Genomic DNA, 14,591 nt, shown 5'->3' with positions numbered 1-14,591 from the left:
CCGAATTCCTCCTTTCTTGATCTAAACGTATTCAAAATCAACTCATTTATTCATCAATTCATCCAATTTAGTCCAGAAACACTTATTTAAGAATTTTTACACTTTAACCCCTAAAGTTCCACATTTTTACAATTTAGCCCTTATTTTATAAATACACAAAATTCACACAATTCAATTTAACCCATGCTTAGCCAATTTATACTTGAGTCCCTAGCAGCCCATATTTATCAACATTTCACACATTTAACCACACATTTTACAAATTTCATAATTTAATCCTATTTAAGCATTTTTATCAAAAAATCACTTTACAAAACATGATAATCTATCATTTATCTTTCATTTTTCATCAACATCTATCACAAAGCTCAAGAATTCATCAATGACATTTTACAAAATCACAAACAAACTCAAAAATTAGGGCATGGGCTAGCTAGTACTCAAAGCAACGATCACAAAAACATAGAAATCATCAAAAATCGAACAAATTTCATACCTTAATCAAGAATAACAAGGGTTGAACCCTAAAATGCTTCAATGGTTGTTTCTTTTCTCTATATTCAGTGAAAGAGATGAGAATATAAGCTTAAAATTGTTTTTTATTTTATTTATTATACATTAATACATAGTTTACCATTTTACCCTTGGTTAATAAACCATTTAATCATCAAATATATGTCCATTTATGCCCATTCCCACTAACAATGGTCTAATAACAACTTAAGGACCTTTCATTTATTAATACATGGCAATTAAGCACATTTAACATATAAGATGCCACTTTTGCATTTTATAGGATGCTACTTTTGCATTTTACGCGATTTAGTCCTTTTTCTCAAATTGAGCTATTAAACGATAAAATTAGCTGACGAAATTTTCACACATATATAATCACATGCTTTAAACACCAAAAATAATATTAAAATAATTTTTAACATCATATTTGTGGTTCTAAAACCACTATTCTGATTTAGCTAAAATCGAGCTATTTAAATATATATATAGATAAAGAGAAAAAATTTTCTCTTCAATTAACTAGTAATCTCCATCTTGTTTGAAATGTCTTCTTCGTTTGCTTCGAAGAAGAAAAAAAATTTCATGAAAGCTTTGCATGAGTTGATTAATGTGAGATTCGAGTCTAGGAAGCTGAGAATTTCATAAGCTGGTAAGCCCATAAGCCTCCCTGTACTTATGGATTAGAGGGAAGAGAAGAATTCTCAAATATTTTCTATATAATTATGGGTTCTGGATTTTTAAGCATTGAATACCCTCGATTTAACCAATAAAAAATTGTCATGCTTAACTAGTAGGATGAATGAGGTTCTAGCATTTCGACAAGCTAAGCTAGCGAGGATAGAGGAAGCAAGATGAGTTTCTGTACTTTGCCTTTGGGTGATATATGATGTTGTGTTACTTGCATGAACCTTGTTTGTGTCTATACTAAATTTTGCCTAAGTTTACGGTGTGTATGAACCTGAAGCAAGTGTATATGGTGTGTGCACAATAATTGTATGAGTGAGTGAGATCTTGCAAGTTGTTTGCTGACTGATATATGGTTGGGAACCAATGATTAGTTAACTGGTGTACTGTAACAGCCTGTTTTTGGGTCAGATCGGAATAGTGGTTTGGGGACCACAAATTTGAAGTAAAAATTATTTATTCTATTATTTTAATAAGGTTTACAATATGATATAATGTTCGTGTGAAAATTTTGTAAAGAAATTTTACCGTTTGAGTGGTTAATTCGGTAAAAAGGACTAAATTGCGTAAAGCGTAAAAGTTGAATTCTATAAGTTAAAAGTATTAAATGGCTATGGAATTAACTAGAGAAGGTCCTTATGTGGTAAATAGCCTATTTATGAGATAGTGGAGGTTAGTGGAGTGGCATTTGGTGTATTTAGTAATATTTTTAAAGGGTAAAAAGGTAAATAGGTAATTAAAGTTAATAATAAATAAAATAAAAGCTGAAACCATGTTATATTTCTTCATCTTCCACTGAATATAGAGAAAATAAATAGCCATGGTTGTGTTTTACGGTTCGGCATCTTCATGGCTCAATTTGTAAGTGTTTTGAGCTCGGTTTTTGATGATTTTTATGTTTTTGTGATCGTTGCTTCGTGTTCTAGCTAGCCCATACCCTAATTTCTAAATTTTTTGATGAATTTGTGAGTTTCCATTGATGATAGCTTGATGTTTTTGAGTGTTTATGATGGAAAATAAATCATTGTTGTTAGATTAACAAGTTTTATAAAGTGATTTTGAGTAAAAATGTCAATTTTGGACCAAATTATATAAGGTGGAAATTTAGTGGTTAAAATGTGAAATAAATTGAAAATATGGGCTGACAGTAATATATGGAAAATTCTGCTAGCTTGGGTTTGTGTTTAATTTCATGAAAGTGTGATTTTAAGTGATAAGGACTAAATTGCAAAAATGTGAAATAATAGGGGCAAAAATGTAAGTTTGCCAAAATGTTTAAATTGTGTTAAATTGAATGAAATTTTGATTAAATAAGTAAATTTTGATATTATATAGATTGAGATAATCGAGAATTGGATCTAGAATGGGGAAAAAACAAAGTACCAGACTAATTGATTTGTTCCATCGTTTTAACAATCGAGGTAAGTTTGTATGTAATAAGCATTGTTAAATTTATGCTTTTAATGCTTTGATATTATATAAATTGTATATACGTGACTATTTTTATTTTTAACGACATATCGGCTAAAAAAAATGGCACTTAGTGTGCGGTTCGAAATAGCTTCAACTAAATGTGGCACTTGATGTGCGATTAGAGATAGCTTCGGCTATATATGTATATGGCACTTAGTGTGCAAAATATTAAGAATGGCACTTGGTGTATGAGATATTGAGTATGTAACTTAGTGTACAAAACATCGAAGATGCAACGGCATTACGTGTATGTATGAAATGGTAAGGATCAGTACAGGTATGTACATGAGTTATGATGCATCTTTGTAATGAAGTAAATAACTAAGTCATGTTTATGAGAATGATTTTGTGATGACCTTGTGATTATGGGTCCATGATTATGTTGTATAAATATGTATTTATACCATGATGGTGAAAATGGTTGGTAAAGGTGTGATGAGCTTATTTATCACAATTTTTGTACTAAAACTGTTTTGGACAGTAGCTGTAGTCCAACTTTTTAAATTCACCAAAAATTTTGTAAATCTAGTTAGAGATGAATAAAATATGAAATTATACATATTGAGTCTATTTTTACATAGAAGAAACAGTGTACACAAAAGAATTTCATATTATGAGATATTTGAATTTTCGTGAGACAAGGTCAAAATGATCTCGGAATCCCCTGTTTTGATTTTGAAAAATCATTAAAAATTGTAAAAAAATAATTATGGTTTATAGTTTATATTTTTAGAATCTTTGATGAGTCTGTTTTCTAAATAAATAAACAATAACATTATTATAATTCTCTATGAGGATATAATTAGTTTTTAGTGAAGAGGGGTCGGAACTATTAGATAGCAAAAAGGGGTAACTTTGAAGAATAAAATGTACTTATTAGCTAAATCAAAAATTTTGTAAATTTTATGATAAAAAGATATGTGAGTCTAGTTTCAGGTAAACTTAACGGATCTTAATTTGGAGCTTCATATCTCCAAAAATAAATAATTTAATGACTATAACTCGAGTAGACAGCTTGACTAGAATTTGAACAAATAGTGGAATAATATGCAATTATAATTGTGATACCTTGAGAACATGTTGTAAGAATTTGGAAAAAGCATATTAATAAATTGCTTATTATTTTCATATGAACTTACTAAGCTTTATAGCTTACCCCCTCCCTTTTCATCTCTTATAGGTTTATATAGTTAGCTCGGGTTGGAGATCGCCGGAGATTCAATCACACTATCAAGCTATCATTTGGGGTATAAGTATTCAAATACTTAAGTCTATGGCATGTATAGGGGCTCTACCTTTGTAATTATGTCAATGTTAATGTTGGCCTATAATGGTTATAGTCTAATTTATATATAGCCATGAATGATGGCTTATGCTGATCATATGATTATTCATGTGTATTTGCCAATGTTTTATGGTGTGATCATGTTGTTTGATATGGATGACTGTCTGCATACGACTTAAGTTTTCGATGATTGATTTTGGCATAATTGGCATATGGATAGATTATAGTATAAGTGTGAAATGTGAACATGTATTAATGGTAATCTCGGTATGAAAGTTGTTATGATTAATCTTGATAAAGTATGATGCCTTGTATATGCGTAAGTTGTTATGAGAATGTCATGCATAAGCTATATTTACGATTATTAAGTGTTCATTTATGCCATTTTGGATGCCATTGAGATATGTGAGTGTGCATGTGTTGTAAGGGTGGCAAAATGGCTTGGAACATAGCCTAGCATTTGTGCACACGGGTGTGTAACCCTGCTTCATGATGAAATTTTCTAAGTTTCCTGTTTAGTCCCAAATCATCTTCGATGCATGTTTAGTGCCTCGTAAGCCCGTTTAAGGGACGTTATACATACGTATGAATGTTTTTGATTTGAATGGAATTTTATGGCCCAATTTTATGTGATTGTGTATGTTTAAGTCTGATAATGCCTCGTATCCTGTCCCGGCCTCGGACATGGGTAAGGGGTGTTACACATACTATATGTATAATAATGAGTTCAATAAATTGTATAAAATGCCTGATTATATTCTATACGGAGAACGGAGGTATGTACCTTGACGGGGTAGTTGAAAATAGGAATAATTGGCGTACTAGAGGAACGAGTGGATTGAAATGGGTATTGAAGGGAGTTTGGGCGGCATTGTAGAAAAGTATCGACTAGCTCACTAAAAAGACATTGTGACGACAGTCTATCGACTCTATGGAGTAACACCACGATGGCAGTAATCGATTGGTCCTTCGGGGCGACACCTTGGAAGTGGTTTATTGATTCCTTAGAATCAAAAGACTTTCGGGACAATAAACATTGGATCAATTTGTATAAGACCATAGCTGGGGCTATGGAAACATACGATTTCTACTAGGGATATAGATATTGGATCATATTGTGTAAGTGTTGGATCGCCGGTACGCCCTGTAGCTCAGCACAGAAAAAAATATTCCAACAATCATCAACCAAGGATCAAGTACGAGAAATGAATTAGGTTGAAACAGGATTGGAAATATACCTTTAGTGATCTGATTTCTTTTAGGGAGTCGATTCAAAGCCGTAAATAAATCATCTAGGCCACTATGTAGTCCACAGTTAAGCACGAACAGTAAAACTAATTTGGCGACTAGACCTCTTGAATTTTCTTCCTTCCACACCATATCATCAGGGATCCTTTTTCCTTTTATTGATCACCTATAATAAAAAGAAATAATTCCCTTTTACTTTTGGAGAAAATCATAGAAGGTATTAAAACTTTATAATTATTTTTTCCAAAAAAATATCAACTTCTATAAATATTAACTCTAAAAAGTACTTGTTCATCGTATTCACTAGGTGATACTGTCCTCTAGGCGATACAATCCGCCAGGTGATACAATGCACCAAGCGATACTATCCTTCAAGCGATACAATTCATCAAAGATGTATGTAGGACGGTATATGCCCAACGTATTTGCATGAAGTATATTCTTTTTTACTATAGGGTGTGTCCTTGTAGGTTCTTGCAATGTTAGTAGTAATCCTAGAACATTTCTAATGTTACAAAAATGATTGACATCTAGCAATACATCATTTCTACCAAAGTTACAATAAGCCGTGATTTGACATAACCTTTCTGTGATAAATTTTTCATGTATTATATCTTTTTATCCTTTATATCTAGATTGGACACAAGTCATGGTATAGTCACATTTCTCATATTTCTTGATATTTTGAATAGAATACAATAAACAAATAAGTGTGATATCTCATATCAACTTATTTGTGCATGGCCATGCATTTTTAGCCTCATTCCATCAAGTGGCCCAAGATATTATCCCATTATGTAGGAGGGATAAATTCTATCTTTATCAATCATATCCCACTACATGGATTGTGGCATATCCAACATTAGTCTTTATATTACAACCTATCATGTTAAATGTTTAATTGTATCAAACCATACAACTCACGATGTTGGGATAAGGATGATCTCAAGTCTAAGGATCATATACATAGCTATCACTATCTGTAATGTTTGTAACTATTACATAATAATCCAAGAAACATACTCATGGCGGGTCAGTCTAGTATTTTGTTCTCTAACACATACTCATGTATTGATTTTAACATCCCTATGTCAATGACAATACTTTGTTATCAACCAACTACACATTAGTCTTAATGCATCATTATTGCCCATGCCAACAATAATACTTAACTAAGGACCTTTTAAGAATTATCATATTATTCTTAGGACTTTATTATTAATCAGTTTATTTATACACACAGAAAAAGAAACTAAAATAATAATGGCAATGTCTTAGATTAATAACAAGGAAAAACAAGTATGTAATTACAATCATCTCATGATTAGTCTTTGAGTATACTCTAACAACCTCCTACTAGCACTAAGACCAATCAATCATATATCTAATACCAAGTGACTTAGTGTAATGATGATGCTTCTGCTATGTCAGAGGCTTCGTCAATGGATCAACGATGTTGTCATCTGTTGGTACTTTGCATATTTCCACATCTCCTCAATCAATGATTTCTCGAATAAGATGGAAGTGCCTAAGTATGTTTTTGGATTACCGATGAGATCTGGGTTCCTTTTCCTGTGCAATAGCTCCATTGTTGTCACAAAAAAGTTCTACAGCATCTGATATGCTAGGCACAGCCCCTAGTTTAGATATGAACTTCTTGATCTAAAAAGCCTCTTTTGTAACCTCACTGGCTACAATGTACCCGACCTCAGTTGTAGAATCAACTACTATATCTTCCTTTGAACTTTTCCACCTCACAACGCCACCATTAAGGAAAAACACAAAACTCTGTTGCAATCATGAATCATCCTTGTCAGTTTGGAAGCTAGCATTAGTGTAACCTTTTACACTCAGCTTTTCCTCACCTCCATATATAATGAATGTATCCTTAGTCTTTCTTAAGTACCTAAGGATATTTTTAAATACAACCCAATGACCTTCACTGGGATTTACTTGGTACCTGCTTGTCATGCTTAAAGCATATGATACATTTGGATGAGTACATTGCATGACATGATAGACCTAATAGCCGAAGCATATGGAATCTTACTCATACGTTCTCTCTCTTGTAGAGCTGAAAGACATATTTCCTTCAAGAGTGAAATACCATGTCTCATAGGTAAGAATCGTCTCTTAGATTCTTCCATGCTGAACATTTTTAGTACTTTATCTATGTATGTACTTTGGCTTAGACCTAGGAGTTGTCTTGATCTATCTCTATAGATTTTGACTCCTATAGCCTCACCCAAGTCGTTCATAGGAAAACAACTTCGTAACCAAGTTTTAATAGATTGTAGTGTAGGAATTTTATTTCCTATGATAAGTATGTCATCTACACTCAGTACCAAGAATGCAATAATGCTCCACTAATTTTCTTGTAAACACAAGGCTCATCTTCATTTTTGATAAAACCAAACTCTTTGATTGCTTCATTAAAAAGAATATTCCAACTTTGAGAATCTTGCTTCAATCCATAAATGGATCTTTCTAGCTTGCATATCTTTCCAACATCTTTCATATTGACAAAACCTTCAGATTGTATCATGTGTACATCTTATTCTAGTTTCCCATTAAGGAAAGTTGTTTTGACGTCCATCTGCCAGATTTCATAATCATGAAATGCAGCTATTAATTAGAATGGATTTAAACATAATAATAAGAGAAAAGGTTTCATCATAGTCAACACCATGAACTTGTCAAAAACATTTAGCAACTAATCGCCCTTTGTATGTTTCTACATTACCATCCATGTGGATTTTCTTTTGAAAACCCATTTGCGCCCTATGGGTTTAACCCTTTCATGTGGGTCAACCAAGATCCATACCTAGTTTTTTAACATGGAATCCATCTCAGACCTCATGGCCTCAAGCTATTTCTCAAAATTTAGGCTCGCCACCACTTCTTGATAAGTCCTAGGTTCATCTTGATCCATAAGTAGAATATCACCGTGTTGTTATGAGAAATTCATATATCTCAAGTACATGGATTTCTCTTAAAGATCTTCACGGTAGTTGTGTTTCTAGAACAGTTGTGTAACAGCCCATTTTTTAGTGAAAATCGAAACAGTGGTTTTGAGACCACAAATCCACAAATCTGATTCGAAAATAAAATTTATTTTTATTTTATTACATGGTCTGTAATATGTTAGAAATGTCATGTGAAAATCCCGATAAGAAAATTTTATCGATTATGTGCTTAATTAGGGAAAGGACTAAATTGCATAAAATGAAAAAGTTGAATTCTAGTAGCTAGAAGGATTAAATAGCTATGGAATACAAAACTTGAGGTCCTTATATGGTAATTAGACCGTTAAAGAAAAGTATGTAGATATTTTGGTGACTCGTCCATGGAAATTTAGAAAAAGGGCAAGGACTAAATTGGAATTTGAAATAATTTAATTAATTAAAAGATGAAAAAGAAAATATCATCTTATTTACTCATCTTCTTCCCCAAAACTACATGGAAACCCTAGGAGAGAGAGAAAAAACTTTCATGGCGTAATTAGGTAAGTTTCCTTGTCCTGTTTTTAGTAATTTTGATGTTTTTGAAACCGGGATAGCTTAATCTATTTATTTGGAGGATCAATTTGAAGAGTTATTAAAGTATGGAAATTAGGTCATGGATGTATATGCTGAAAGTTTGAAATTTATGGTAGAAAATGAAAGGTTGTTGATAGATAAACAACTTTTACAAAGTGATTTTTGGTGAAAACATGAATTAGGGACTAAAATGTAAAGTTGTGAAAATTGATGAAAAAATTTTGAAATTTATAGAAAATATGAGGTGTAAATTTTATGTTGGAATTTCGGTTAGGCTTGGAATAGGGAGTAAATTGCATAAATTTCATTTTCCGAGCCTAGGGACGAAATTGGAATGTATGAAAAAGTTAGGGGCAAAATGGTAATTTTGCCTAGGACTTAAATTGAGTCCAAATGAATATGAAATGTGTGAAATTGATGATTAAATTATTTATATAAACCCAGACAACAAAAATTCGAGGTTAGATCGAGGAAAAGAAAAGGTTTCGGATTAGTAGATTTTATACGCAAACCAGTGTCGAGGTAAGTTCGTGTAACTTAATCGGGCATGTAAATATGTTAACTTGAATGTTATGATTGTATGCAATATGATTTATATTTGTGTCAATATTATTAATGTGTGAACGATTGCATGTTCGGAAATGTTGGAAAAAGGGTAAAGTCTCGTTTGAATATTGAATTCCGATGAATATATATGATTTCCCGAAATGAATGAGGTCCTGCATTTGTTGCTGACAGGATTTAGCTCAGACGAGTAATCTTAATGACCTTGTTATAGAAAGGATTTAGCCCGGATGGGTAATCCTGATATAATTCCTCTCGAGCATATGATACAATTAGGATTTAGCCTAGACTGGTAATCCTAATTAAGCTCTTCTAAGCATACGTTACATAAAGGATTTAGCCTGGACTGGTAATCCTGTAATACAATATGTGGCTTGAGAGTGTGTTCTTTGATTAAATGCCCTAAAGGGTACTCTTGAATAAGAATTGACAGGTTATTGAATTGTCCACCTTGAGTGTACTACTTGAGTATCTATCGAAATTTCAATGATTCAACAGACAAAACTCTTGGCATGATGAGAGAATTATGAGATGAAATGATAATGCCTTAAAATAATATTGCATGATGAGCTCATCTATGTTGACTTGATGTATATGAAAATTTTGTGACTAATATGTTTGATTGAGTGCATGTGTTTAGGCAATTTTGCCAAGTTGATGGAAAACATGATATTGTATGCTTAGATTTAATAAATGACACTACAACAAAACTGACTTTTAGCGGCCTTTTTTTAGACCTTTAGCGGCGCTTTTAAGTGCCACTAAAACTATTTGCGGCGTTTTTCTAAGCGCGGCTAAAAACGCCTTTATTTCCGACGCCGCTAAAAGCCATGACCTTTAGCGGCGCTTTTCCCACAAACGCCGCTAAAGGCCATGGCCTTTAGCGGCGCTTTTCTCAAAAACACCACTAAAGGTCATGAAATTCAAAAAAATTATAAAATATTATAAAAGTCGTGAAAAATATAAAAAATTTAAAATTCATTATCAAAATATTGAATGATATAAATATAAAAATTTTCTATTAAAATTTTAACTGTAAAAATAAATACAAAAATTAATGAATTTAAATTTTAGAATTTAAAATAATAAATTAATAACACAATTAAAATCCAAAAGTTAGAACTCAAGTTATCTTAAATATTAAAATAAAAATAAAAATTTAGAATCAAAACTAAAATAAATAATAAAAACTAGATTAAATATAAAAATGTCAATAAAATAAGACATTATAATGAAGTTACTTAAATGAAATAAGGAAATGCATTAGATTTGGCGACCTTTTCTCTCCACCCTTTCTGACGAGCTCTTATTTACCACATTGCTGTTAATTTCATTTGAGCCGACAGTGCTTCTTTAGCTTTCTCCCTTACTTCTTCGCACGTGTCCATACCAGAATTGCATTTGTCCGCTTCCTTTTGATATTGTGTGCTAACTTCTTAGCCTCGAGTAAAAAAAACATTTATGTAAAAAATTATAACAATTAAGCATTAGTGACATACAATTAATGATTAAAATAAAATAAAACAAATATGTAACAAATAAATTGTTGGTCAGAAAAAGTTGTAAAAAATGAAAAAAGGCATTTGCAATCAATCTTAAAATTAGAGGTGATTTAAAAGGCATAGAAAATCAAATGTAAAATTTCTTTGTATTAAGTTACTTTGTCCCATTTTCCAATAAATACATCCATCCATGACAAAGAAACAGGAAACTGACCTGTAAAGGAAGCATTGCTCAGCCATGCATTAATTAAAGATAGAACCATAAAATTAGCTTAATTCTGCTGGGCAAAATTGCCAAAGATCAGATAATTAACATTTCCAAATACCCGATTGCCATCTTTAATAAAAATGGAAACTTGGAACTTTGCAGGGCAAGTAGCATAGAGAATGCTAATACAAAGCAACAAACATAATAGAAAGAAAGGCTAACAATACCTTGCCATGCATGTAAGCATTCATAAAACAGGCATGAGTTTCAACTTTCAATAAATAGCTGCATAACTACCAAGCAAAACCCCATAGCCAAGGAAATGCATAAAAAAACATGACAACTGGGACAAGTGGCTTTGGCAAAAGAAGAAAAAAAGAAAATGCAAAACAAAGGAACTAATAGCATAACAAGGGACAAAGAATTGATTGACACTACTATCATCTAAATATTCAAAATGAAAGACATAAATGTAGAAGTTCGACATTAAAGGACATAAATGCCAATGTTAAAGAAACTGGACCATAGGTTAAACCAGTTGGTTTGATTGTTTCTTATTTTATTTTTTCTGTTTAAACATTAATTTAATGTAAAATAAATAGTTAATATAATTAATAGTCAACAATAATATGCATTTACCTTAATGGCATGGTCTTTAATTTAAGAAAAAAGGAAAAAAAATAATTAGTTTTTTACCTGTTCAATAAATAATGGCATGGTCTGTTTCATATTTTGTATATACTATATGGTATTACAGTGTTCTAGCCTCTAAAACCCTCCACTATATAAACATAATAAGGACAAAAAAGAAAACGCAAGAAAAAGATAAAAACCTTTTGTAATGTAATTCCAGCAGCTTCTCTTCTCTTTCCCGTTGCTTTTTCAGCTCAACCTCTGCCTTCATTTTTGCTGTTGCTTCAGCAGCTAAGATTTGAGCTTCAATCTTTGCCTTTTCTGTGAAGGTTCAATCAGCATCTATAAGATCCCAGGGCACACTATTGCCTCACAAATACTTAACCAACTTAAAACTACTACTACTAATAGAAACTGGTCCCTGTATGCACCAGAAGGAATAATATTCCTAATCACTCAAAACATATCTCCAATTACCATTAAATATAGATATATATCAAGCCAACCAAACAAATCATTTCATTTCTCTCATTCAAAGATAACCTAAAGATACTAGCACATCAAACATGAAAGAAAGCGAAACTGTGGAAAGCGATTCGGTCAGGTTTTTCAGCATCTAGAGTTTCTGTCAATGTTGGAGAAGAGGTAAATATTCGAGTAATTCATGCTTATAGTAATTCATGCTAATATGAAGTTTGATTGATAAAAAATGTTTATGCAGTTTTTAGCATTTGCACTCTATCAATCCATTACTGCTGAGATCTGATTACTGAGTCAGCCATACTTATCTCTCTTGTTTGTAAAATATGCTTATAAATATATATATCTTTCTTTTCTGAATGATGAACTCAAAAGAGATTAAAACTATTGCAGCTTCTAACATTGTATACTTTTCTCAAGATCCAAGTGATTCATGATTCTAGCTATTAGGATATAATTGAAACCATGTTTTTTTGCAGGCAATAGTAATATATAAATTATCAAAAACTTTACAGTAGCGTGATCTATCTTTAGCTCACTGCAAATCTAATTATCTTTATTATATTTTGAAAGCCAGGTCGACTGAAGGCAAGCAAAAAGCTTTTCTTTATATATATTTGATGTATAACGGAGATCCTATAATGTCTTAAAAAATGAAACTATGTCATCCCATATTGTCACTCGGTCTCACCACCACCATTGATCTTGATGAGCTTAAACCTCCTCATTAGTCTCCATATATTAAGTTCATTGGACATATAAAATCAGTACCTCTAGGAGTCTCTCAGCTGCTGCAGCTTCCTGATCCACATGCAAGATGAGAAAGGCCAAAAATCAATAAGTAATACATAGAAAATAAGGAAAATATTGTATATTTTCTCAGTTTCTTCCACTTTCCAAGAAGAAACATGAGGTCTCTCACCAGGGAAAGTAATTTCTTTAAAAGTGCATTCTCATTTCTTAATTGCTCCACTTTTTCTTCCGGAAATCTTGTATGCTCCTTCAAAATAAGATCGCAGCTTTAGTATAAGAAAACAGTTACATCTGTGGAAATTAAAATCGTAAGAACTAAGCTCCCGTTTCAGCTCTACTAATAAAATAGGAAAAAGAAAGGAAGAATTGTAATTTTCGACTAATATGCTTGCATATATATACATGCTGCCTTCTAGATATGACTGTATGGAACAACTTGGCTAAGTTTGGGGCTGTATTCTAGATTCTACTACTACTGCGCACACATACGCACCTGAGACCTGGCTCGAGATTTTGCAGCTGAAATTCTGTTTTTAATCTTATTCTTCCTCTTCTTTTGCTCAGCCTCTTCAATGGCTTCTTGTATTTTGTTCCTCCCTCTCTTGTAAACAGGTAAATCATTCATTATGAGCAACTCTCCACTTCCTGATGGTGCATCTGCAGCCAAAACCTGCATTCGAGACCTATATGGGAACCCTAATGGATTAATTAAACACCCTCCATTTCTGATAATCTTATTCTGATCATTTAGACGACAAGAAGAAGATCCAGTTTCTTTCACGACATTATGAATCCCTATTTCCTGCTACTGTGGTACACTGTTGCAGGTTGCATTAGGAATTTGCTGCTTTCTTGCGGCTGTTCATCGTCTGGTTTCTCAACTTTGACATCACTCATTTCTCTCATTCAACTATAAGCATGAATTACTCGAATATTTACCTCTTCTCCAACATTGACAGAAACTCTAGATGCTGAAAAACCTGGCCGAATCGCTTTCCCTAATACCTGAAAAAAATTGAATTTTTTTTAAATATAAGGGCTTTACTTAAACGAAGAACTATTAAAAAAACTTAGGGATTTTGGGGGAAATTTAGGGATTAGGGGAAATGTAGAGAATTGGGGAAATCTATTTTGGGGTTTTGCTGGAAATAGCTAAACGTTTGGGATATCTGTTTTAGGATTTTTGGGGAAATGGCTAAGTGTCGGGCATGACACAAGAAGATGAAATTTAAGAAAAAAAGACGACGTCATTTTCATAGTGTTTTTTTGTGGCGTTTTTTAAAAAAATACCACTAATCTCTTAATTTACATATTTATTTTTATTTGTTATAATAGTGTTTTTTGTGACGTTTTTTTTAAAAAACGCCACTAATCTTTTAATTTTCATATTTATTTTTATTTCTTATAATAGTGTTTTTTTTGGCGTTTTTTTAAAAACGCCACTAATCTCTTAATTTTCATTTTTATTTTTATTTGTTATAATTTGGAAGCCATAATAATTAATTAATGATAGCCAATATTTAATAATATATATAAAGTTTATCTATTATCTCTTAAATAATTTAAACTATAATTATAATTTTAATATATTAAGATTAATATTATTTCTTTTACAATTATATAAGAAATCGTTTAATATATAAATTAAATAATACTAATTAATCTAAACCCTAAACCTCTAACCTTTACCCTTAAATTTTAAATCC

At 31.8% G+C, this 14,591-nt stretch overlaps 1 protein-coding gene across 4 annotated transcripts; it reads right to left on the bottom strand.

Moving 5' to 3' along the window:
- Positions 1–10,481: 10,481 nt before the first annotated feature.
- LOC107949775 (protein ABSCISIC ACID-INSENSITIVE 5-like) lies at positions 10,482–14,098 on the bottom strand. 4 transcript variants are annotated; one of them, XR_005926416.1, is made up of 6 exons: positions 13,825–14,096; positions 13,379–13,568; positions 13,055–13,132; positions 12,904–12,933; positions 11,853–11,973; positions 10,482–10,750 (listed from the first exon to the last, which is right to left on the bottom strand). XR_005926416.1 is itself a non-coding variant. In XM_041111993.1 (5 exons), exons 1-4 carry the CDS (start codon positions 13,836–13,838, stop codon positions 12,917–12,919), a joined length of 324 nt encoding a protein of 107 aa, XP_040967927.1. In that variant the 5' UTR covers positions 13,839–14,098; the 3' UTR covers positions 10,482–11,973; positions 12,904–12,916. The 4 variants fall into 4 exon arrangements, 3 of the variants coding, with proteins under 3 accessions (XP_040967927.1, XP_040967923.1, XP_040967925.1); XM_041111993.1 differs by having other exon boundaries at positions 10,482–11,973; positions 12,904–12,929; positions 13,026–13,132; positions 13,825–14,098; XM_041111989.1 differs by having other exon boundaries at positions 10,482–11,973; positions 13,825–14,097.
- Between the last annotated feature and the right edge of the window lie 493 nt (positions 14,099–14,591).

Source organism: Gossypium hirsutum, chromosome A01 (genome assembly GCF_007990345.1).
Source record: "Gossypium hirsutum isolate 1008001.06 chromosome A01, Gossypium_hirsutum_v2.1, whole genome shotgun sequence".
NCBI lineage: Eukaryota > Viridiplantae > Streptophyta > Magnoliopsida > Malvales > Malvaceae > Gossypium > Gossypium hirsutum.
The sequence above is the reverse complement of the archived record's forward strand: the minus strand, read 5'-3'. Positions and strand labels throughout refer to the sequence as shown.

What these genes read in the sequence shown, in the direction of transcription:
- LOC107949775 (XM_041111989.1), bottom strand. An exon ending in AATCTCGAGCCAGGTCTCAG is followed by an intron (nt 13,133 to 13,378) that starts GTGCGTATGTGT and finishes CTTATTTTGAAG; the next exon opens with GAGCATACAAGATTTCCGGA. An exon ending in TAAAGAAATTACTTTCCCTG is followed by an intron (nt 12,934 to 13,054) that starts GTGAGAGACCTC and finishes CATGTGGATCAG; the next exon opens with GAAGCTGCAGCAGCTGAGAG.